Raw genomic sequence first — 26,837 nt, forward strand, 5'->3', positions numbered from 1 at the left:
CTCTTCTCAAACATGCTATGAGGACAATGAAGCAGAGTGTAGAAGATTGGGTTTAGCACCATTGAACCACAGCTACTGTCTCCTTTCTTGCTGATATCACCGTGCATTGAAGTCATAAAAGTATTTCACATGTCTTATGTGGTTTGAGGTGCATTGAAGCTCACTATATAGAGTGTAAATGAGGAGGCTTATTATGTAGGAAATCTCCAAATGGAAGCAGTGAGTAGTTTATCATACATTATCAGAAGCTATTTTGAAAAAAGCCGAAAGGTTCATGAATGTGAACTCTGACTAAGGCCTCATGCACACGACCGTGTTTTTGCGTCCGCAATTCCCCCGCAAATCCACGGGAGAATTGCGGACCCATTCTTTTCTATGGGGCCGTGCACACGACCGTAGTTTTTGCGGTCCGTGCACGGCCCGGGAACCCGGACCGCAGAAAGTACGGACATGTCCTATTATGGTCCGGAGTTGCGGTCCGGGCTCATTGAAAACAATGGCCCGGCCATGTGCATGTGCGGGCGGCTTGCGGCTGACAGTCCGCTGACAGTCCGCAGCCGGCCGACACGAAAATCACGGGCGTGCACACGGCTACGGTCGGGCTACGGTCGTGTGCATGAGGCCTAACTGAGAGCTGCATTTTAACTCGTATTATCTTCGGAATGAGATTTTCGCCTCTGTTAAAAATCCTTCGACTTGGCATCTAACATTGCTGACTTATTTAGCACTCAGAGAGCCTTTGCTTATTTTCAATGATTTTGTGAGATCTGGGACTCTTTTTGTGACACCGGCTATTGTGATTCATATTTGTGTGGAGTCTATGATAAAGATATTCATAATTTGCACTACTTGGACATCATCTTTAATATAAATATGCAAGTTGATACATAGCGCTGCCCTTTTATCACTGAAATAAATGATCGCTTTGCATTGTATTGGCCTAGAGACCAGGGGACTTTGAACTGGCTGCTGTTTTTCACACCAGAGGCTTCCTTTCTCTAAGGAGGCTGTGGAGACAATAGATGGGTACACTGTCTTGAGGTAATCATGCCTATTGCTCCCCTATAATAAGTCAGTGGAGTTCTGTTTACTATAAACAGATGATCTTGGAGTAGCCTCACTTGCAAAGGGTGCTCTCTATTTTATATTAATCTCTTTCTTAAGACTCTTTTACCACCAACACCCTCTAAAAATGTCCACGTAAAACTGAACTATTCGGTGCTCTGCACCCACGTAATAACAATTATAAGCTAAACCTCATTCTAATGGGGCTCCCTGCTGATCAACTGAGAGTACTCATGGTGTTAGTGAATACTACAACATCCTATAGGTTAGCTTAATCGCGGTATCTTATATTGGCTGAGAGGACTCCTGTCAATGCTTCTCCACCACTAAGACACATTAGTAGGAAGTTTCTTATGAGTATATGTGGTAGGAGAAATCGTAAAAACACGTGATTCCATTCAGTTCTATTAATTGGCCAAGCAGGAAACTAGGAGGTGGGGAGTACTCTTGTGGAGGCAGTTTATTTTAGCATCCCCAAAACTGCTCTTTGGGGGTATTGAGTGGATACTATAGCATCCTTTAGGTCATGTTTAATAAGTTATCTTATACAGTGAAGAAAATAAGTATTTGATCCCTTGCTGATTTTGTAAGTTTGCCCACTGTCAAAGACATGAACAGTCTAGAATTTTTAGGATAGGTTAATTTTACCAGTGAGAGATAGATTATATTTTTAAAAAAAACTGAAAATCACATTGTCAAAATTATATATATTTATTTGCATTGTGCACGGAGAAATAAGTATTTGATCCCTTTGGCAAACAAGACTTAAAGGAACAGTGTCACCCCAAATTTTTTTTTAATATGTTAAATATCTTAGTGCTTTATTAAAAACGTTTGGATTAATTTGTGTGTTTGTGTGTTACTTTTTTTTATTTTTACACTTTTTCTTCCCTATGGGGGCTGCCATTTTTTTTTCCATTTCTGTATGTGTCGATTAACGACACATACAGACATGGAATACGGCAGCTCCAGTCCCATAGGGACTGCGAACGGGGCCCGTTCCATCCACTATCGTGTACGCCGCCCTGTGGGAACGGCGCATGCGCCGCTCCCACACAGTTCAATCTGAAATGCGCGCCGTCCGGCGCCATTTTCCTGTGGACCGGAAGTCGCGGCCGGACAGTAAGATTACTACTTCCGGTCGCGGCTTCCGGACTTGTGCACATGGAGCAGCGGCAGCAGACGGAGCGGATGGACCGGAGGGAGCGGCGGCGACTGGAGCAGGTAAGTTATTTCTATGTATGTTCGTGTTTCAGTGTGTGTTTACTACTGTATGTAAACCTACTACACTGTGTGTTAGCTCAAAAAATGGCGACACACAGTGTAGGAGGTTAGACCGTTCAAACCCCTCGTTTCTCCCGGCACTAGCCAGGATAAAGGAGGGGGGGGGATTCTGAGAGCTCACTAGAGCGAGGGATTTTTACCCAATTTTGCAGCATAAAGCAATGTGGTTGCTTTACCACATGCAATGCTGCAATTTTGGGAATGGCTCCATCTAGTGACCAGTGCTGGGAAATATTATAAATTGAATCCAATTTATAATATTTCCTGACTCGTGAAAAAAAATAAAAATTAGAACAATGTTTAATCACCTATACACTAACTGTTTAACTAAAAAAACAAAACATGTTTTGCTGGCAACACATTCCCTTTAATACTTGGTGGCAAAACCCTTGTTGGCAAGCACAGCAGTCAGACGTTTTTTGTAGTTGATGATGAGGTTTGCACACATGTTAGATGGAATTTTGGCCCACTCCTCTTTGCAGATCATCTGTAAATCATTAAGATTTCGAGGCTGTCGCTTGGCAACTCGGATCTTCAGCTCCCTCCATAAGTTTTCGATGGGATTAAGGCCTGGAAACTGGCTAGGCCACTCCATGACCTTAATGTGCTTCTCTTTGAGCCACTCCTTTGTTGCCTTGGCTGTATGTTTTGGGTCATTGTCTTGCTGGAAGAACCAGCCACGAGCCATTTTTAATGTTCTGGTGGAGGGAAGGAGGTTGTCACTCAGGATTTGACAGTACATGGCTCCATCCATTCTCCCATTGATGTGGTGAAGTAGTCCTGTGCCCTTAGCAGAGAAACACCCACAAAACATAATTTTTCCACCTCCATGCTTGACAGTGGGGATGGTGTTCTTTGGGTCATAGGCAGCATTTCTCTTCCTCCAAACACGGCGAGTTGAGTTAATGCCAAAGAGCTCAATTTTAGTCTCATCTGACCACAGCACCTTCTCCCAATCACTCTCAGAATCATCCAGATGTTCATTTGCAAACATCAGATGGGCCTGTACATGTGCCTTCTTGAGCAGGGGGACCTTGTGGGCACTGCAGAATTTTAATCCATTACGGCGTAATGTGTTACCAATGGTTTTCTTGGTGACTGTGGTCCCAGCTGCCTTGAGATCATTAAAAAGTTCCCCCCGTGTAGTTTTCGGCTGAGCTGTCACCTTCCTCAGGATCAAGGATACCCCACGAGATGAGATTTTGCATGGAGCCCCTGATCGATGTCGATTGACAGTCATTTTGTATGTCTTCCATTTTCTTACTATTGCACCAACAGTTGTCTCCCTCTCACCCAGCGTCTTACTTATGGTTTTGTAGCCCATTCCAGCCTTGTGCAGGTCTATGATCTTGTCCCTGACATCCTTAGAAAGCTCTTTGGTCTTGCCCATGTTGTAGAGGTTAGAGTCAGACTGATTAATTGAGTCTGTGGACAGGAGTCTTTTATACAGGTGACCATGTAAGACAGCTGTCTTTAATGCAGGCACCAAGTTGACTTGGAGCGTGTAACTGGTCTGGAGGAGGCTGAACTCTTAATGGTTGGTAGGGGATCAAATATTTATTTCTCTGTGCACAATGCAAATAAATATATATAATTTTGACTATGTGAGTTTCTTTTTATATATATATATATATATATATATATATATATATATATATATATATATATATATATAATCTATCTCTCACTGGTAAAATTAACCTAGCCTAAAAATTCTAGACTGTTCATGTCTTTGACAGTGGGCAAACTAACAAAATCAGCAAGGGATCAAATACTTATTTCCTTCACTGTAGATGTCTAAAAGGCTATGTACACCTTTCTAAGCATTTATTATTTGTAGTTAAATTAATGTATTCAGTATTTTTAAGCAACTTTCAAAATCACATTTATTAAAAATGTGTTTTACTTTTTATGATACAGCTTCTATATATCCTGTATATATAGAAGATGTATCGCTCTGTCTCAGCCGATTCTGTCAGTTCAGCTGAACTGATGGCTTGGCTGAGAGCTGGTCCTGCATGTCTCTGACACACAGGATCCACCTAATGTGATCACATCTAAGTTCAGATCTAAGGCAGAACAATACAGCTCTTATGTATACAGGACACATAGAAACTGTATCATAAAAAGTAAAATACCTTTGAATAAGAGTGATTTTAAAAGTTGCTTAAAAACACTAAATACGTTCACTTAATAAAAAAAATGCTTGCAAAGCTGAACGTAGCCTTTAATTTTAACGTATCTGTCTATTTATTTTTAAATTGCATCTCTAAATAAATTCAATCATGAAAGGGAAGCCTTTTGATTCATTAGGAGCTGTGACTTCACTCAAGTATAAAGCACTCTTGCTACCATGTATGAAAAAAAAATTTAAGGCAAGATCTGGAAAATTAGGATATACCTTAGTGGAAGTTTATGAGGAAACAAGAGGGCATATAATTAATTAACTTATGTGTCTGCAGCTCAAATGTGTCGTAATTTGCACCAAAATCTGGCGAATCTAGGCAAAGTTTGGCACGTTTTTTGTTAATCCCGACTTTTGTGCCTCATTAGACACTTTTAAAAGTGTTCTGATAAAGGGGACTAACTTAACGGAAAAGGGGGCGTAGCTTAAGATGCACATTAGAGCGCCTAAAAAATCGGCACAAAATTCTGTCGCAAACTAAGCCAAATCAAAGGTGGTATAAGAAGCAGGTCAAGTATGAGGAGCCAAATTTATCATACAGCATTCACCACTGTGATACATTTTACCAATATGTTTTGTAATAGCTACTGTATACAGAGTTGTTCTCTGACACGCTGACCTAAAATATGCCACGCCATGTGTCAGGTATCAACATTTGTTTGGATTGACGTATTAAAAACCTACCAGATGAAATTTATAGAATAAGCTAGAGATGGAGATAAATGTGCGGCCCAAAGTTTTTAATTTGAGAGCTTCCCAATTTTATGGGTTGCGGAGAATTAAACATGGTCCAGAACTAGGTAAATTAGATTTTGTCTCATACATGGGGTTTCCATCTTGAAATGGCTTTCACTCATTGGCATGACCCAGCCTCCCTTATGGTATATAACACCTCTGTTCCCAAGATATATTGACTGTCATTTAACACATGACTGAACCACACAAAACGAAATATTGTAGATATAGCAGGCATCAATATATACCAATGTAACATCATAAACTGCCACCACTTATACTTAGAAACACATTTTTGAAAACTGATGTGTCACAGAGAACCAAATTCAACAAGTGACAACTGGACAGAGAGTACATCTATGATGAGATACAGTGAAAGCTCTTGCAAAAAGAAAATTCCAGTTAAATATGGTCTTCTAGAGGGGTGGTCCTCTCAAAGGAGACTATAAAAATACATAATATATAAGAGAATGGAAATCTGCCACATAAAACATTGGTCAATGGGGGTCTCCTTAAAGAGAGTTCTCGCATTTAGAAGAAGGTGAGATAGAATATCCAGACAAGTCAAGACACTGAATAACCCAAATAACTAATAAATACAATATATATTACTGTAAATATCAGGTGGAGAAAAATATGTAATACTAGATATCGAAGAATAATGCCATCCTATAGTGAATTATTATAAGGCACCAATCCATGGTTCAAAAATTCTACATGAGAAGAAATATGATTTTTAACAGCCAACATATTGCATGATCCAGTCTACTCAAATGCCACATCTAAAAATCTATACCCATGGTCTGAATCCAAGCAGCGGAAACAATGAAAATGTAAAGAATTAATTTGTATTCAATATAATTACTAAGCTTATCACGTCACATAAAGAAATCCTTGTTCTAAAATAGAATTAGAAGATTGTGTGACAGTCTGCAGCAGACAGTACATTGATAGTCTGTGCATGAAGGATAAGAGCATTCACTGCCTGCTAATCTATTCCCAGATGGAGGTGGATACAGACGAGAAACGGCATCGCACGCGCTCCAAAGGTGTTCGAGGTACGTTCCGTGCTTCACTAAATCACTCAGGACCTCCACTCTGAAATGACCTTCATCCTGCAGAATCTCTCTACGCAATTCATTCTGACCCTTACTTTTGCATAACCTTTTGGGTAATTTTCTATAGCAGAGGGGTACTTATGATAGATGATAAATTTTTATATATTTTGCATTCTCTCTACAGTTCCTGTGGAACCAGCCATACAAGAGCTGTTCAGGTTAGTGCTCGGAGTGTAAAATGTATCCCATTAGCAATTTAGAAAATTCAGGCCTTTTAATGGGCATAATGCACTTTCAAGTTCATCGGTGCCTTGCTCATGCCCTGCTGCATTGATTGAATTAATTCTCTCGAGGCTTGCTAATAAAATAGATTTGGCATCGCCTCCTTTCTTTTTTAACTCCAGCTATTTGATTTGTGCCTTTCTGTCTTTTTTGCCCTCCATCTCCCTAATTTACCTTTCCGAAAGTAGTGCAGGGTTAGGTATTCCTCTAATTAACCTGTCTGGTCTGTATCTAATGCAAGGATAGTCATCCCGGTAAATCATCTGTCTGCCTCTAGCACAGGCACATCCATCTCTCATATTCACCTGTCTACATCTAGTCCAGGCATATCCATCCTGTTACCTCACCTACAATATGCATCTAATGCAAGAAAATGTGTCCTAAGTTGCACACAGGGACACTAATCCATGTGATTCTGGCTCTTTACAGACATAGCCAACCTTTTTAATTTTCCGAACCTACTTTACATGGAATACTCTAATTTACCTGCTATATCCACTGGAAGTATAGATCACAATGGGTTTAGTTTATTCCTTATTATTCCGGTGTTTACAGGTACTACAGAAAATTGTTTCTGTTTCCTAAAAAGAAAGATTTGGGTACGAAGAACAGATTTCTGTTATTGGTCAATCTGTATTCAACATGGAACAAGTTATGAGCAAACTCCTCCAACAATCCCAAAAAGGTTTATAATCAAAAAGTTGAAACCACAGGCCATAAGAAAATGTCATAAAATGATGTATGCTTGGTACCCCTGAATTAGCAACTGGGGTCTGGATTTCAATACATCTCTAGTGAAACTTTATCTTCTAGTGAAACAATTGTAGGAGCAAGTACATTGAGGGTTCTTTTAACCAGTGAATAATTGTGTTTTTTAAAAGTTAAAAAAGAGCATTCTACACCATCTCATAATTACATTTTCTAGTAGTGGGCTCCTACTTTGGAGAGGTGGTAAAAACATTTATTAGTTCCTTGGTGCCACGATCTCCTTGTTAAATAAAATATAGACCAAATCATGCAAAATGATCAAAAGAATAAAATGTTTGCATTAAGTATACTGTATGTCCAATTACCGACCTATGTCGGACTGCGGTTCCTTGGGCCCACCAGAAGAGATCAATCAGGGGCCCGACCAACCATCCATACAGAACATGTGCACGTCCACTTATAATTTCATCATAATCCTCATTGTTATCACTGCACACACAGCACATATCAATAAGGTCTAATGGGTTATTTGTCAATCATCCCATAAGAAATAGAACCTAATGACAAGTGATGGAGTTGGCTCCAAATGGGCCAATCAGAGGATCATCTGGTCCTCTGCTGGACTAGTTCAGCCCTAGATCTATACATTTTCCTTAGCAAATATCCAAATGGTGATTAACGTAACCAGAACATCAACCAGTTTTGTCTCAAACTGAAGTGTGCTCTTATAAGATGAAACATATGGGTGTTTAACCAATATCTTTATATGAAGTCACATCCAGTTTTAACTCTGGATCCAATATAAACTGTAATCTGTAGCTAACCATAATTGCATAATTATGGCAAATTGAGTTTAGAAAATGTAAGTTTATTTATTTTTTATAATCGAAAAGTGTGCAATTTACCAGATCTAACTATGTGACACTATACTACGTGCTGTAAGGTAGGCTCTATATACCCTGTTGAGCATTGATGACGGGTATATATATGCATGTATTTGGGATGTCAAATTTTTTAAGGTATAAACTTGTTAAAACAATGTTATTTTTTTAAATGGCAATTGCTCATGTGAGAAGATAAATTTAGGCGGATTTCACCTATATTCACAAGGGATAAGTCAACTAATTACAGGTATCCACACACAGTCTTTCCGTCGTAGATTTGCCATCTATTTTCTATGGACCTGTCACTTGTCTAAATAAAATTTAAGTAGAAGTATGCATTGACTCCACCTGTTTTCATAGTGTTGTATGGTTCAATAAACCACATTTTTATGCATTGAGTGAAAGAATATCCATCCTTGTAATTCATCTGTTGCATTTATTACAGAAATAGTAAACTCCTAATCTCAGGTTCTTTCGAGCAATGACTATAAGCATGCCCTACTATACTCTAAAACATACACTTATTGTCTAAGTGTGATCCAGTCTTTTCTCCAAACATCCACCATTTTTATCCCTTGTTCCTTTTCTACAGCTGTCCTACTCCTGGTTGCGATGGTAGTGGCCATGTTAGTGGTAAATATGCAAGACATAGAAGGTAATTATAAAATATATTCTGGTAACTTTTTCGACTTTATGTAACTGTATTCGTACTGGCACCACTGCCTTGTACATGAAGTTTATGTGCAGTGCATGGTATATGTGTACCTGAAAAGTTGCATATTCAGGTAAATCCCTGGCCATCATATTCTGTAGAGCTGTCAAGTTATTATACTGATCAACAAATGGAAGAATTATATGTCTATTTCCAAACCAAAGACCAATGCTAATACAAAGTACGTAGCAGAATATCGCAATACCGTTTTACTGAAGTAACTACGTATGCTGATAGTTGACATTTGATGTAAAATTCTGTGCACAGTTTTTATATTGTTGATATATTTATTATGTTTCTCACTTACCAAGTGATCTTAAGGAAAAGAAAATGACACCTTAATTTATCATCTGCCATAATTTACAGAAATATATAATGATCGTATGAGCCATGACTCTACCGACTCGCAAAATACAGCGCCTACGACACTCTGTAAAACACCCAAACCCCTTTTATTATGTTGGCGTTTTCCATATTTTTGAGTTTTTTAACACTATGCTTTCAATATAGACAAGTTTCATTTTATCTCTTCAGTGGTGAGTGAGGGTAGGAAAGTGACAATCACGACAATGATCTCAAAATAGCAAACAATATGGTTGTTCCATTTTGATTAGAGATAAACTAATCTCCCAAAATTAGATTTGGGTCCAGTTCGGTCGAACTGGCCGTCAAATTCAATACAATCTGAATACATTTGTTAAGAAGTGAAAGTGCCCTGATTGCCCTGAAAAGTTGTGTATGACGCCTTCTAGGATGGTATTCAACCCCTTTCAAGCTCGTTTACGCCAAGACCGCATTAGAAATGTCAAAGTGACAAAGTACCAGCAACATATATGGCTGTGGGTAAACGGAGGGTAGCCAGTGGTAAAAAAAAAAAAGAAGCCAGTTTAAAAACACACTGCACTGTTGGATTTTTTATGCTTTTTAAAAATAAAAAAACGGTCCAAACATTATTCCGTTTTGGTGGCAGATGCCTGCCGGTGTTTATACACACACGGTGGTATCGGAAGAAGCAATAACTTTTTAACAAGTGGTCTAAAAATGATCCTAAATAGCCTAATAAATAATGCACTGACACTGACTGGGTCCTATCTCTCCCTAAAATCTATCTCTCTATCAAATATTGTAAATCTAACTATCTAATCTCTACTCTTCACTATGAATCCCACACACTGACACTAATCTACTGTCTATCTGCAGCAGCATTTCCTGGTTGGACTGTTTATAGTGACTATGAGTTATATGACTGTCATCCCTTGAGACATCGGTAACTCAAACCTAAACCCCTCATGGTTGGCTGTGCTAGAGGGAGGGCTGCCTGCAAGGCGTTGTGGTGAAGCCTGCCGGAGGTCATGTGATCCTTCTTCTCTGTCTTTTTGTCTTCTTCTGATCTGTAAAATGACATTTTGAGCGATTCATGTGGGACGAATCCCAAAAGTTTTGAATTCACCAACATTTGAAACTTTTCAAAAATTCTTAACTAATTAGATGCGTGTCGAATCAATTTACTCATCTCTAGTTTTTTGTTTTAGTTGTCCTATACAAAAACAATTTAATTTGTGTTCTCTATAGCTTGTTTTCAATTACTATATTTGTATTTATTTCTAGGTAAATATTTAGAGTTGAAGCAATTGACGTTCAATATATCATGTATGATATCATATCTGTATTGTAAAACTGTATGAATAATTTCAGATGCCCATATATTAGGTGCTCAACAGTTTTTTGTTACTAAGGATCAAACTTTAAAATAACAATGAGGTTGTTGGTCTTTCCTTTGACTGAAGGAATGGAGGGGGAGGGGAGAAAAAATAAAAAAAAAGGACGACGTAATGATTATTGATCTATCTGGCCCATCTAGTATGACCATTGGTGTAGACGTATGGGGTACATTGACCCCAATCTTTTTTTTTTTTTTTTCTCTAAAGTTACGCCAATGGCAAATGTTCTCCTTATGGTTTTCTATTTACAGTTTATCTACTAGTAATATCCTTATATTTTTTATCAATTGTACTCACTGACTACATCATACTGTATGTAGTCTGGATAATATGTTTTGTTTTTTTTTTAATAAGTGAGGTTCTTATGTAAAATGTTTATATACCCTTATAGGAATTTCACATCTAACTTCATATTTTCAAGTTGCTAATTCTTTTATATTGTAGGGGTTAATGGAGTACGCCTTACTTTTAAAAGTTTAAAAAAATCTTAATGTTCACATGAAGATATTTCTTGATGTGAATTGTTAATATTGTTGTGAATATTAGTGAACATCAGAATTTTTCCTTGTTGAACTTAGGATGTCAGTACTCCTGATGTGGCTTTCTATTATTCTAATTATTTTCACCAGTTCGTTAACGCGTACCTAACTTTTCAGGTGACTTTCAGAATAAGCTGTCATATGTGTGTAATTGCAGAATGCCACTATTTCTGGTCATTATATGAATTGTATTCTGAATTATTTAGCAGTTTTGCCCTCTGCAGGCTCTATCTCTAATTCTCAGTTGTTTCTGAGCTAGTTGGCAAAGCCTAACTTCTATCATGTCTCCTTTCCACTGGACACTTAGACGAAGAGAATCCTGCTCTCCTATCTCTATATATCACATATCTAGAAGCTGCAGCAGCATGGAGTAGGTTATACAGCAGTAATGAGTAGTGTAGCTGAAAATCCAGCACATAGAAAGTTTACCAGCACGTCTGTGTCTCTCTCTACTTCTGCTTCCTCCCCCTTCTTCCACCTCCCCCTTCCATAGACTTACATGCAGCGTGTGTTGCTGAGTCACACTTTCTCTCTCTCTCTCTCTCTGCTTCCTCCTCCTGCTCCTCCCTCCCCTCTCCATAAAAAAGTTATAGCAGTGACACTCCCACCTTCTGCAGCCATCAATTCTGCTGTGTAACCAGGGTCGGCCAATACTTAACAGCAGAAGATGGATAGCAGATTACAGGAAGGGAGACACCTAGTGGCAGTAACTTCACACAGAATTTTCATGGATAAAACAATTGAATTTTAATAGTAAGTAAATTACAAAGTTGATCTATAATAGTTATACTATTAGATCATCATAAGTTGTTTGAAAAGTTAGTGTCCATTTAAAGTCTAGTTAGAAAAGAAGTGAAGAATGGGAGAAGTTCATAGCAATTCTACAACATGATACGTGCTATCAATTGTAGTATCTATGATATTGGAAAGTCATAGGTCCTGGGTGAATGTTTTAGTTTGCCCCCTATGAAAGGGTATATGGTAGTTGAAGATACTGGCATCAATGTTTCAAGAGATCTAAGGCCAAGAACTACGTATATAATTTTCAAGACTGGAGACAGACAAAGGGCAAGATAAGTAGTTGAAATGTAGAGATTTCAGTAGATGATTCTGGACATGTGGCTCCTCCTGTCATTGAGTGGATCACTGATTTCAAGGAGACATGTATCATGGTCCTATTGAAATTCGAGTAACGAAACAGATAATTTTCTCTAATTTCAACATAGGCTATCGCAGATCTAATGTATTTGTGCTATATATGGGATAGGTCATTTATGAACCATTAAATGATGAAGCACACATAAAGGGTTTCAGCAAGGTGCATGTATTGCAACAAACCTACATTCCTCATCTTCATGGCCCATTTCAGAAAATTTGAATGTGCAGCTGAAATTTGTGCTCTGAAACTCTTCTCATTTGAAACACCCTATTTCTCAATTGGAAATAGTTGTTACTGATGGTCATTGTACATTGTAAGACTTCTATTTGACATCTGATCTTTTATGTTTCTTGTATCATATGCATATGTACAGCATTGTTTATTTCAATTGTGAATATTTACAAAAAGAATCAGCATTTATGGGCACAAACCAGTGGCTACCGGTCAAAGTCCCATTGCCACCACCATTGAAAAACACTTTAATTTCTTCCAAAAATAGTACATAGTAAAAGAGTGTGCACATGTTTTTATTGTTTTTTTTCCCCCAGAAATGTTCTTGTTAAAAAGGAGATAAAATATTGATATGAAACAGCATATGTTCCCTTTTTAGATAATATAGGCTTTATCAAGTGCATAAATTATATTAATGGTAAAAGTCAGGAGCAGACACACGGTACCATTTTTGCAACCTGTGCAGCTGCACAGGGGCCATATAGGTAAAGGGACCCACTACTATTTTAAACAAAAAATAATAGCTCTTTCTATTTAGACTGCGCATAAGAGACTATAGTAATGATTTTCACCCATGACTTATAATAACTGATGAATTCACCAACAGATGATTGGAAACCAAGGGACCCATACACTGTTCAGGGACCCCCTGCTGCCTGTGTCTACCCCTGGTGAAAACAGTGTGTTTTCCTTTCTTATCCATCAGATATCTCTCGTATGCGGTGATAGCAGGTTACATTGATAGAGAAAGGAAATTCAATACTTATGGCCTCTAAATTACCACATGATTTATTGTGTACTAAATGGAGTGTCTCAAAACTTCCCACGCACTGCCTTGTATAAGTCTTACTTTGAAGATGTGTGAGTTTTGGTAATCTTGTAATATCAGAGTTTCTGGGTGATTGTTTGACCTCAACGCAAGTTTACATTTTTATGTTTTTGTTATAAGTGAGTATCGACAATTTTGGTAAGATCACGACACAATGCAATTGTCTTCCGTATCCAAACACCTTGAATCAAAATGATAGAAACAGACATATGAACATATGGACAGTACAGTCAGTAGCTCAACAATAAGAATAGTATCAGTGGCAACCATACCGATGATCAGGGGCCCCTAGGATGCCACATTCACAGTCTCACGTTGGCATTCAAGGTCAAGACTTTTAAGATCTATGCATGGCAGTGTATGCTAGTTTATCTCTGCCCAGGTTGCCCCGGCTCGGGTATGATAATGTGACAAAAAAAACATTTAGCTATTCCTTTATGTGTAATAAAAAAAAAATGTGGAACCTACTCACTATACCTATGGTGGTGTTAACACTAAATACAGTCCTGGATATCAGGACCGGATTAAAGCCAGACTAGACCTTCCTCCAAGGGCTTCTGGGTATAGATGAAAGAATATAAGGAATGTCTACGGAATTAGTAAACACGTCTTTTGTACTTGTACTGTGGGGGAGTGAGATAAGATACAGTGAATTTCTATGCTGCCTTTCCAGATTCGGAAATTGGGTCGCAGCACACTTGTACAATCACTTCCAAGCAGTAGCTCATAAAATGAAGGTAATTAATGGAGCAATTACATTGTATAAAAGCACAAAAAATAGAAACTGTCCTTGTACTGCGCAGTGTGAAGAAAACAGAATGGGCAAAACATAGTTCAAATATTTCTACTGCAAAATAACTTTATGACGGGAAACTTTATCGTCAAGCAAGGGGATCGAAGCAATGCCAGGAGCTCAGTGATAACGAGTCCTACCCCCACTGCTAGCGACCTTTTGTCTGGATATGCTCTCATTATCTGTTACCCATTATCCGAGCAGAATGTCTTAAACTGCAGTGTCACAATTTATTTTTGTTTCTGACATAATGTCTTGTGGTGTTAATAATCCAAAATGTATCTTTTAGGTTGGTAAGAATAAATGCAGAAAAAAGTAGTAAACATGCAATGGGGTCAGAGGAACTCTACAAAATCAGAAATCAGTGAATGCTAAGAAATAATTCATAACTACTAAGTGTAGCATTAGCAATTAGGATAATATGTGTGGTAGAATTCTTTATATATACTTGTAGCTTTCATAATGCTTTCAAACTACTAAGCATTTAGGGCGTGTTCACATCAGCGTTCGGTTTCCGTTGATATGTTCCGTCAGACCTTTCCTTCCGTTTGCATTACCATTGATTTCAATGGTAATGCTTCCATTGCTAATGGTTTCCGTTTGTCTCCGTTCCATAAGGTTTTTGTTTTTTTTAATGGAATCAATAGCACAGTCGACTGACGGAAAGGTCTGACAGAACCCATCAACGGAACCTAACGATGATGTGAACAGGCCCATACTCACATTTTATAATTTTTTAACTTAAACAAAATACTTTTATCTGAACACAAAGTCTTTAAAGGGGTTATCTTACTTTTACTAGGGTATACCATTAATGTCAGGCTTTCTTAGAGGTCTCAAAGTTGTCCATTGACTATAGCGAGTTGACCATGAAGCCTTTAAAGAAAGCAGAGAGCCCCTGACAGGAGACAAAGTGGCACAGCAGCTTTGTAGTCCTGCTACCATTTTATTCTAGCAGATGATTCCTACAGATCTTTACCCCTGACATAGCTGAGCTAGGAGGCAGCAATATGCATGGGGAATCTTTCGGGCTGCAGCCATATGGGTCATGTATCTTATTTTCCACAATATTTTTATCTTTGGGTATTTCTATGCTATTCACAATGTCACATTCTTAATATATATATATATATATATATATATATATATATATATATATCATTGCTTTGAGACACATTTAGATATATATACTTTTTACGCACTTTCTTATGCACTTTGACGGTTTACAGCATATACACTGAAGATATAGGAGTTGTTCTAATATGTATTATTGCCATTATAATTTTTGACAGCGTTGGTAATATCTGTGATTTTGTTACATCTCTGATATATTGTGACAGCCATTATTAGTCACTTTGCATTCAAATTTTGACATTGGTGTCTCTATTTTACTCTCTTGTTCTATATATTTATATTCTACTGACCCCTAAATATCCATTTATTTATTTATTGTATGGACTTGGTTCTCTTGTTTGTTGTCCCTATTAAAAACACATGTGTATGAGGGGGTTAGGAGTAACAGCTGTTGGCCAAACGATCGTTCGACCAACAGCTATCTAAAGTGTATGGTCAGTCTTAGAAATACACCATCAATGTCTTAAGTGAGGAAACCCCTTTAATGTACATTTTATACTTAATGGATCTTCTTAACATTGCCAAACAATCCTCTTTATTCCGACTAATTAAAATTAAATTGTCCAGCATCACTGGAATGGCATAGCCAGCCCCAAAGAAGCAGATCCAATCTATCGTCCCACCATTCTTAAATCACATAGACAGTAAACTGGCCTTTCAACTAAGAGTATCATTTTTAAAGCTCATGTGTTAGCTTATGACTTGGGAACCATTGAGCTTCGCAGGCAGAAGAAAAACACCTTGTAAGAAAGGATGCATTAAGTGACAAAGTAGAAGAAATGTAGACATACAGTAATAGCCTTTATTTAGACAGATTTAGTCTATGCTAGGGTCTTACATGATTTTTATTTACACCCATACCCAGACCTCAAGAACGGAAATATGCAGTCTATACTCTACCAGTCACCATATTTGAACCATGTAATGTGAACCCATAATGTGGACCAGAATAAGCTGCTTTATGGGAACGCATAAACGAAATTTGCCTCATCTTAAGTGGGTCAAACTTGCTCCTTGAGACATCACAAAACTTTTCTGTAGCAAGAATCGTCTAAACTTTTAAAGTGGGCATTAATGTTTTGTACCACTTTTTACATTATTCACTTTTCCTTTAAAACGTTAACGCTAAATACTAATAAATGCTCATCCTTATGTTATGTTTATGTTGGTATGAGGTGTAGTAGATTAGACAAAGACAGGGAAGTTAGACAAAACTTAAGCAAAAGAAAATATGGCTATTTATAAGATTTTCAAAAATGTTCCAGCCATTTTGAATATGTGGAATTCTAGAGACTTCAATGCGGCCGGTTAGGTTGTTTCAGGTGCAGCACAGCAGGAAAAAAGGTTTTAGCTGCATCTAACGTGTAGCTGAAAAAAAAACTAGTTTTTTTTATTTTTTATTAAAGACAAGAAGAATGATTTTAGGTGCACTTGCGATTAGAAATCTGCCACATGACTAACTGGCCAATTTGTCCGTGCACTTGAAAAGCATTTGGATTCTTGATCTGAATTGCAGACATCCACCTCAGTTGTTGGCTTGTTTTTAAATAGTTGCATTTTTGTGAGTAAAATCGTTCTGACAGCTTAAAGAAGTATTTTGAAGGTAACAAGTGCAAAATGAGAAACCTTCAATGGTTTGATGGCTTTACAATAGCAATTCAAACGTTCATTGTGTTCTATGGAACTCACCAGATTGTGAGGTTATCAGAAGTACGTCCTATGCTTGTGACTGGGGTCTAGAGCTTTGGAACTATATAAAGTTTGTTAGTGGTTACTTACTTTAAGGTGACTACAGTGATAGAAAGTTGAGAAAATCCTAACACTTAAGAATGAATTGAGGTAGAAGCAAAGATGAAAGCCAAATGCGGATTAGCAGCAAGTGAACTACTTCTTCAACTAGCAAACAACCTCTGATCTGTAGCGTGATGACAACTAAAGCTTAAAACTGTAGGTTCATCTCAAATGCCACAATATATCAGTAGCGTTATCTGCTACTATAGTTGTCCTATATTAAGAGAGCAGCATTTTGGGAAGAAAGCAAAGTAATATTTTTGGAACTATCATGGGACTTTATTATAACAGTGATGGGTTATATGCCAACTGGGGCCTTCATGGGTCACTACTACAGTTGTGAGGATCAAACCCCTTCTGGGGCTTTCGATTGGGACCTGCTTCACTAATAAAGATTATATCTTCAACTGAGGTTCTCATGAAGACATCCTACATTACTGAACGTCAGACCAAAACTGGGGTCTTCTTGTGGAACCCCTGTTAAAGTTTAGCTCCTCCAACATGGGCCTGTGACGGGGCCATTATTTATTGTAAATGGTCAAACTCTTGTTATTTTATAATCTCTTGGTGACTAACATCCACAACTAATTTAAATATTGTATTCATCTGTGCTTAAAAGAAACACTTTTAGTGTTTGACAAATTCTTCTCTCTAATAAAATGTTTACGGTAGCTGGATTTGTCATTTCAGAAATATGATAAAGTAATATATTTACTTATAACGTGCCTATATGAGCATTGTTATGGGCATATCACCCCATTAGATATTTGAAACAGAGGACCTGACTGCAGTAAGATATATTGGGGGGGGGGGGGAGCCATAGACTCTGGCCAAAACTGAATTTTCCGTGTTTGCATTTTTTCATGATGTGTTTCACAGTGCATTATTAGGATGAACCATTGATAGATATTAGCAAAGATAAATACAGATCAACTCACCACATCTGAGGGGAATTCACTGCAGACTTGGTGCATGGCAAGGATTGGAACAGCAAGAGTAACCAAAGAAAGTTAGAAGTCTAGTACTCGATATTCCAATAAAATCCACTTTATTAGGCACTCACATAAAATACGCAGAAATAGCTTCTGCTTACAAATTTCAAGGTGTTCTACTTGTGTATTAGTCATAATGCTTAAAACATGTTCGCAGAAGCTATATCTGTTGTTGCATGCCTAATAAAGTGGATTTTATGGGAATAATAAGTGATAGATTTCTACATTTTATTGATAAGGCGAGAGTTCCACCTTTTATGAATAATTTTTGATATTTTTTTAGGATTTAGTGCAGAGTTATCTACTAAGCTTGACACTTACACTATTAAACAATCAGCACTACCACTATATACCATCTTTTTTTTGTAATTTCGACAATAATGATTTAACTAAGTATATAAAACACATTTAGTTGCATTCTGAATTTCAAAACATTGCAACAGTATAGTCCATCAATAGGCCACTTGACATACCCATAGACGATATTGTTACATGAATGTAAAATACCCTAAACTTAATGTTTCTGGGGGTTCTCAGAACTGAAAACATGTGTTTATGAAGGGTAGACACCATTGTGGACTTGTCAGCAATCATATTAAAGAATACTACAGTCAGCTTGCTCCTGCCTGAAAAAGGTACATAGATGACATTCAACTGTAAATCAGATTTACAGTAGATAAAGTTTGGGTAGAACATATAAACTACTTCTACACATTAATTTATTTGACATCACTTAAAGAGAATTTTACCCTAAAACTTAAAATTATTAATATATTAGTAAATCAGTAGTTATGTTTGTTTTACTTACAGAGATATTGGTAATGTTCTGTTTTTTTGTGGCAGACATTATTGAAAATGTGACAACAGGAAGTGTAGTCATATTGGTAGTAATCATTGAATTCACTTTTCTGAAACTGACGACAAGCATAATTTTGTCAATATGCTCAGTCAATAACAAAGTGACCGTTTTAGCATCCGTTTCTGAGTGACAACCAATATGGCCACACTTCCTGTAGTCCCATTTTCCAACAGAGCCACCACAAAAAATACACAACAATAACCAAAATACCTCTGTAAGTAAATAAAATATAAGTACTACGCTTTGGCTGTTACTCTAACCTCTAATTTACTAACAATTGTACCCTTCGAGTGGAAATCATCTTCAGTACTCCAAAAAGAGTGCCCAGCTTCATATTCCTAAGAGTCATCTATTAATTTAATTTATATTTTTTTTCTATTGTATCCCATAATGCACCTGGTTTCTGATGGCAGTTTTTATGTTGTTTTGCTGTTGTTTTCCATGTACTTAGGGGACAGTCTGTGTTGGCGAGGCATCAGCATGCATACCGGCATGAGCTAACTAGAGAATGGAATGGATTCATATACATGCCTGGTGCCATAGAATGGAAAGTTTTATGCTCCTGATGATGAATCAGAAAGGATTGGTATGTGAATAAATGCTTATCCTTTCTACATGTGACATAAACCCCCAATAAGTCTTTCAATAAGTGCCTGTTACGCATCAACACGTCATAGATTTATTAGCATCATGCTTCAAAAGTACATTTGTTGACTGTATGGTATATAAGTTGCCACTTTGTGGGGAACTTCTGACATTGCAGACATTTTTTCAGATTAGTAAATTTCTTGTGAAGTTTGCTTCATATATTGATATCAGTGCACTTAATATTGTGTTCCCTTTTTTAAGCATGTGTAAGCATTTTCTTAGGGTAATAGGTTGCACCATGGCTTATGTGTGTTGGGTGTTTGATATTTGTAGTATATGTATACGTTTTTTGGTTATAGAGTGATTGATTTTGTAGATTAACTTGGTTCACCTTAAATGTTGATATTACCACTTGTGTGACTATAGGAGGGGCATAGGTTGCAGTTGCAGATGGAGCCTGAGGGGTCCAAAAGGCCTATTTGCCCCATTTGAGGAGACCATTAGTATAAAAAAGTGTAATAGGGGTTTCCTGTTACAGATTTTCTATCAGGAGGCTGGAGCTTTGGGATGCACCACTGAATATTACTATACATGTGTCAAGGAAAACTAATTAAAAAAAAAAGGAATTGCTCTTGTTCCAAAATGATTGTTGTAAATTATATCACCTTGGTTGTTGCTGGTGTCTACATGTACATACTTGAGTAAGGTAAAATAAGGTTTTGTTCTACAGATTATCTAAATTGGTCTTGAAAGTTAATTTGGAAGTCTAAAAACCGCCCTACTATTACTTTCAGGCAGGCCACTCTTACTGTATTTAACAAAATTTATAGTGCAAGGACTTCTATTTAATTTAGACCTCAAAAATTGAGAAACACATAGGGAAATTGATTCAATGGTTCTGCTATGAGTGAACATCGTTTTATAATAGCTTTTTTCTTAAAACAATTGTTTCAGGTCCACCCAAAACATTATTTTTTGTCAAATTAGGCAATCACGCTAAAAATATTGACATGTATCTAAAGGATATCGTTTTCTGTGAAATAATAAGAAAGTCTTATTGAAATTTACAAAGATTCTAGTAACTTTTAATGAATCTTTTCTTGACTGAGATGGTTGGGGAGTTAGAAGACAGAATAAAAAAAGATCAGAGTAAATGGACAAATATACAATACGATGAAAAGGGTTAACATTCATGAGCACATATCATTCTGAAAAGCTTAGCAATATATCTGGGGATAAATTCCCTAGGGTATTGAGATTGGTCAAGGGAAGAGCTGTTCCAGAATACAATATTCTCATATCATCATAGAAATTATTCTCAGTGCTCAGCCAGGATCCTTTACTTTAAGAGATTGTCTGATTTTTATAGTCCATTTTGTTTAGAAGGGTCCAATGGCAACAAGCTGATCACAGGTTGTCCCGCTGCTGGGACCCCCAATGGATATCTATAATCTGCAGGAAAACTGGGCAGGAAGTGTTCAATTTTCTTGAAGCGACACCACAGGGAAAATGAAAAATGGACTTTCCAGATTTTCCATAAAGAGCGAGACGCTCTTTGTAACCGCTCTCTTCTTCGGCTTATTGATGGAGGTCCCGAATGAGGGACACCCCTCTTTTAACTCAGTATTTCCTAATAGGGTATTTGAAAATGTTTTTTCTGAATTAGAACTTGATGATAAATGAATGGTAAATTTAGTCAGTCTTCTAACTGACTCTAGCCCCTTAACAACATGCCACGTACATGTACGTAACAGCCGTTAAAGGGAAGTATGGAGCGGGTTCACGGACTGAGCTCGCTCCATAGTTAGCGGGTGACGGCTGTGTAATACAGCCGACACCTCACCGCAATGGGCCGAACCAAAGATCACTTTGATCTTTGACTGTCAGTATAGCGATATGCTCAAATACATTAGTATTGCATTATATCATGCAAGTGATCCAATGATCGCTAGTTCAAGTCTCCTAATAAAAAAAGTAAAAAAAAACTTAACTAAAGTTTTTTTAATGTTCCAAAAAAAAAAGGTTTTCCCTAGAGCAATGTTAAAAAAAAAGTTAACATAACTGGTATTGCCTAGTCTGTAAAAGTCTGAACTATTTCAATGTAGTATTATTTAACCCATTCGGTGAACGCCGTAAAAAAAGAAAATGGAAAACATTTTTTGGTCACCTGACCTCTCAAAAAAAATGGAAAAAAAGTGATCAAAAGTCGCATGCACCCCAAAATAAAAACTACAGCTTGTCCCACAAAAAAAAAATAAGCCCTCACATCACTCAATTGATGGAAAAATAAAAAAGTTATGGCTCTCAGAATGTGACGACACAAAATAATTTTTTTTTTAGTTTTTTTTTTAATGAAAGTGGTAAAACATAAAATAAATATATAAATTTGGTATCGCCATAATCGTATCAACCCGTAGAATAAGATGGACATGTCGTTTTTACCACCTGATAAACGCCGTAAAAACAAAACCCCCAAAAATGGTGTAATCGCTGTTTTTTGCCCATTTCACCCCACAAATGTATATTTTTTTTCAGTTTCCAAGTACATTATGCTATACAATAAATTGTGCTATGAAAAAATACAAAATCTCCTGCAAAAAACACGCCCTCATACGGTTATGTCAATGAAAAAATAAAAGAGTTATGACTTTTGGAAGGCGGATAGGAAGAAACAAAAAGGAAAAAAAGAAAATTGGCCGTGTCACTAAGGGGCTAGAAATATAAATAAAATGAAATAACTGCAAAGAAGACTAAAGGAATAAAGGAATATCGCCAAAGTTAGTATCATTAACATAGGTTACGGAATGTAATCAGCGATTCCCATAGTTGGTGTGATTAACATAGATTATATGATCAGTGATTATATAACTTAGGCTAATGTCACTAAGTTTGTGAATTTTACTTTAGTAGAGGTACTGTACAATTCAACATCTCTCTAATATATCTCATTACCATGTTCACCTTTTTGACATAAGACTGCCAAAATGCTGCTGTTGATGGATCTGCAAAAATTTATATTCTTTATGATATTCTTATGTCAGAATATGTGGGTGCTTATATGCCAATGAGTTGAGATGCCCTTGGTGTTCATGCAAAACACAATTAGAATACAAATTAAGCTATATTAAGATCCATCAACAGTATTTAGCCTGATGATGATTTTGTAGGTAGCAATAGATTTTTTTATTCTATACTGCAGCTTGGATGGGGGTTACTGGCTCTCATTGAGGAGACCCAATGGGTGTATGGAAACTTATTTAAAGGCAATGCTCCGTAATAATAAAAAAAAAAATATGGAAATCTGTTCATATCAGCCAAAACAGCAACTCCAGTAAAAAAAGGAAGAGCGACCCATCTGAAGATAGCACTGTTTCATGGTGGTTGCCCCTCATCAGTACAGAGCAGGGTACTGGTTGGCTGAATGAGATGACTTAGACATCGATCAGGGGGGGGGGGGGACTGCCTCTCAATAAAGAGACCCAGCAGGTGTATGAAAAATTATTTAAAGGCAATGCTCCATGGGGGAAAAAAAAAAAGTATGCAAATCTCTTCAACCAGAGACTCCGGCAAAAGAAAGAGAAAGACCTAACTGTAGAAAGCACTTTTTGGGGTTTTTGTTCCTCATCAGTACTGAGCAGGGTACTGGTTGGCTAAATGAGAAGCCTTAGACCCAGCTCAGGGGGGTATTGGTTCTCAATAAAGAGACCCAGCAAATGTATGGAGACTGAGTCTAAGGCATCTCATTCAGCCAACTAGTTCCCTGCTCTGTACTGATGAGGGGCAAAAACACAGAAACAGTACTGTCTACAGATGGGTGTCTCATCCTTTTCCTTTTGAAGGAATAAGAGACCTTACCATAAATGCTATTACAGTTACACCTTACTTGAGAATTAACAAAATTGCACATTTCGATAAATAATTCCGGGGTATTTGATGTCTAAGAGGTGTCAGCAGAGTGTACTGTAGGTTTCACGCCAGTTCTTAGGTCAGCATTGCCTTCAAAGGGATAATGTGGGTCAGTAATGCCAGGATATATCCTTACACTGCAAAATATTCTTCCTTGTCTAGTATTGTCATTCTGGTAAGCCATACAGTCAGGTGGAATATCAATCACTTTGTAGACTCTTCAACTCACATACACATAAATGTGGCTTAGTAGCAGCAGCAGCAGTCAAAGAGTTAAAGTCGACTTTATAAGAAATATGCAAATAAGGGATTTCACATTCTTCATTAGAAAATTATTGAATTTTATCTGGTTGTTGTGCCGCACTCTTCTCCCCCTCTGTCTCTTTTTTTTTTTATTTCATATACCTTTTCACCCACCAGTTTGATTGCCATGGCTGCAGCCGTGGGTGAATAATTGCCTGTCTTCACAGGAGCATGTTCTGGAGCTAAAGTCGAGTGCTTTCTTCCTGATGTATGCCTCATTTGGATTCAGCCGACAGCCTTGGGGCTGTATTATTCATGCCTTGACAGATAGCACTCACTAAAAGCATTGGAACAAGGCCAGGTACTGGCAGAGAGATAGTAAAGCATTGCAACTTGCAACCGAGAAGACGGTATTATACAAAAAAATAGAGAGAGAAATCCTTATAGTTCCTTTCTGCAGGTTTAACTGTGATGGGATAGTCATTTGCATCAAAATAAAATATTCTAAAAATAAATGCATTCTCTTCTTGGTCCATGCTTGGAAATAGAACACAATTTTCCACATTTAATTGCAAAGCTGATTTTAATTAGTGTGGCACTGCATGTGAAAAATGAAGATTCACTTGGATGCGTGTAACACATTGCAGTGTCTGCCGAATGCTCTAATTAATGTATGGCTCTTCTACAACCGGGTGCACTGTGGGATATTCATCAAATATTCTGTACACACTGTCAGACTCTCTGTATTTCAGTTCACAGTAGCTTGGAAAATAAGGCATTTCTTGCTATTCGCTTGTTCTCCTCGTCAATTCCTTATGTCTAGCCCTTTTTCCTACTATGTAATATTTTATAAAGCTTTAATGCTGATACTTTATAGGACATAAAGATGATGCCCCATGTCGTCGGCGGCTTTATATGCAACAAGTATTGCTGCATATCCCTGCAGATATGGACTAGTAACTACTACTAGACTACTGGCGATACACGTGCGATCTCTTTCGACTACTCCCCAAACATGCATCTTTTTTTTTATGGGAAAAAGGGAATAAGCTGTTGTCAGATACTTTTTGTAATGTCATCTCCAACAATACTCCGATCTTCCAATAACTGATCACATATTATGGAATACAACATACCCTATCCCTCTTTTCTCTGACATCGGGGGGAAAATCAGGCTTCCCTAATATGCGCTAAATTGACAGACAATCACAGAGAAATTGGCCGACTTTGAACTAATGTATATCAACGTCCTCATTCAGGATCGGTATGAAATAAGTGTTGCTTAATGTAGTTAATTATTTATATATAAAATGTAAAATTATGTTCAGATGTAGAGACTAGAATTTACACATGATCTTTTGTCATTGTTAAGCTTTCCTTCACCTGGGGCAGAAATTCTATTTTCTGCCCTAGCCCTATAACAAAATACCCTGGTTAAGGAACTGGCTTGCTGGCACCCAACTGCCCGATCTAGCGACACAAGCACTTTAGTGTAGAATTGGGGACAGATAGCACCCATGTGCTATCTGCAGTGCTGCACAGGGATTGTCATCACGCACATCGGTCCCTACTCACAATCTCATTACCTCATCTGGCATATAGTAGGGCCAATTTTCAATACATTTTAGGAGTGTGGGGGAACCAAATTAGCCAAAGGAAAGCCAAGCAAAGACTGAAAGAACATACAAATAGGGTAGGGTTGAATCGAGGACACATGCTTTAGTGCTGCCCTTGTTTTGTATCCAGTTACTCTACATAAAACTGAATAAAATAAAAGGTAAAAAAGAGTGAAACATATTTACATGTTAAATAATGTATCCTTTAAGCATCTACGATAGAGGGAAAGTATATGAACATTTAATGATATCATAGGTTCCGTTCATTATTGATGTATTTCCAGACTAGGCTGACATTTTGATCTACCCTTTCTAAGAAAATGGAATACCTGTTAATGTACAAGTAATGAGACGCTGCGTTGCTGATTATACATTTTGAGTGCCAGAGGTTCCACAAGATTGCACAGCAAGTTACACATTAATTCTTCTTCATCTCGGACCTTCAATATGGTGAATTAAAATGAGCAAATGTACAGCACATGGGTCTGTTGGTTCATCCGCAGATTGTTACTTATGATTCATTGATTTGCCAAAAATATTTTGTTATAACCATCAATTTGCAGAGAAATCCAGATATTCAGCAGAGGAAGAGATTGAACTGGCATTATACATTTTAAGGATGATGAATGGGAGGATTTGAATGGTGCCAGGATAGAATTAGCATTTTGTGCCCTTGGCTGTTTCTTGTATACTGCCCTTTGCGAAACCTTATTTCTTAACATCTCTTTTTACAATTTTATGGCAATAGATGGGACATATTATATTGTATTGCTCAGATGGTATCTCACCGCTCTACTAGTAGTGCCATTTTATCTGAGATAAAACACTAGAGTTTTATTTATTTTTACAGCTGAATATTTTTAATTTAGTTGTACACATATAGATGGTCAACACTGACAAAGATAGAACCAACTGCTGGTTGGGCAATGCCTTCGATGCAAATCAATGCATATACACACTTTATAAAGGTATTCATGACTAAAAGCATGCTTATATAAAGCCTGGAGGACTAATAGCAATTCCAATTGTGGGAATGAGGCAGAAAAAGCTAAAACTTTGTTTAAACCCGGCATAAGGTGACCCCCCCCTCCCCCTTATAGGGATTAGTATGCTCAATATATGTATGGCATTTACATGACAATCTTCTCTTTCTCATTGGTGTGTTGCGTTTTTTAGTTTTAAATTATTCAGTCCTTGAAGGGAATCTGTATTCAGACGGACCCCTTAAATAAGGAGATCTATAAGATGTTCATAGTAATGTGCTTTACTGGTGCCATTCAAAAGCATGGGTCACATGCTAATTGCATGGTCTTATCAGCCGGGGGGATCCACATGGTTATGACTGCAACGCCTTTCGGCACATACGCACGTGGACGTGACCAAACTGCATCATTCAGTGCATGCGACTGCAACCGCTGTTACACGTAACTATTAGCATCTTTAGTATATGGTGAAAAATTCCTTTTATTTTAATAGAAATTTGCTCCTTAACATCTTGCGCCACACAACTCAGGATATGTCAG

General features: G+C 37.4%; 1 protein-coding gene across 6 annotated transcripts in view; it reads left to right on the forward strand.

Annotated features, from left to right (window-relative positions):
• Positions 1-26,837, forward strand: part of MYT1L (myelin transcription factor 1 like) — a 312,782-nt gene that overhangs the window by 105,618 nt on the left and 180,327 nt on the right. For 5 of the 6 annotated variants that reach the window (XM_075861151.1, XM_075861152.1, XM_075861147.1 and 2 more), the window contains 3 exons: positions 6,273-6,327; positions 6,512-6,545; positions 8,794-8,856. In XM_075861151.1, coding sequence (XP_075717266.1) covers positions 6,273-6,327; positions 6,512-6,545; positions 8,794-8,856 — 152 coding nt within the window. Of the gene's footprint in view, positions 1-6,272; positions 6,328-6,511; positions 6,546-8,793; positions 8,857-19,433; positions 19,548-26,837 lie in introns of those variants that run through there. The other variant, XM_075861150.1, reaches the window with a different exon arrangement.

The sequence above is a fragment of the Rhinoderma darwinii genome, chromosome 4 (assembly GCF_050947455.1).
Source record: "Rhinoderma darwinii isolate aRhiDar2 chromosome 4, aRhiDar2.hap1, whole genome shotgun sequence".
NCBI lineage: Eukaryota > Metazoa > Chordata > Amphibia > Anura > Rhinodermatidae > Rhinoderma > Rhinoderma darwinii.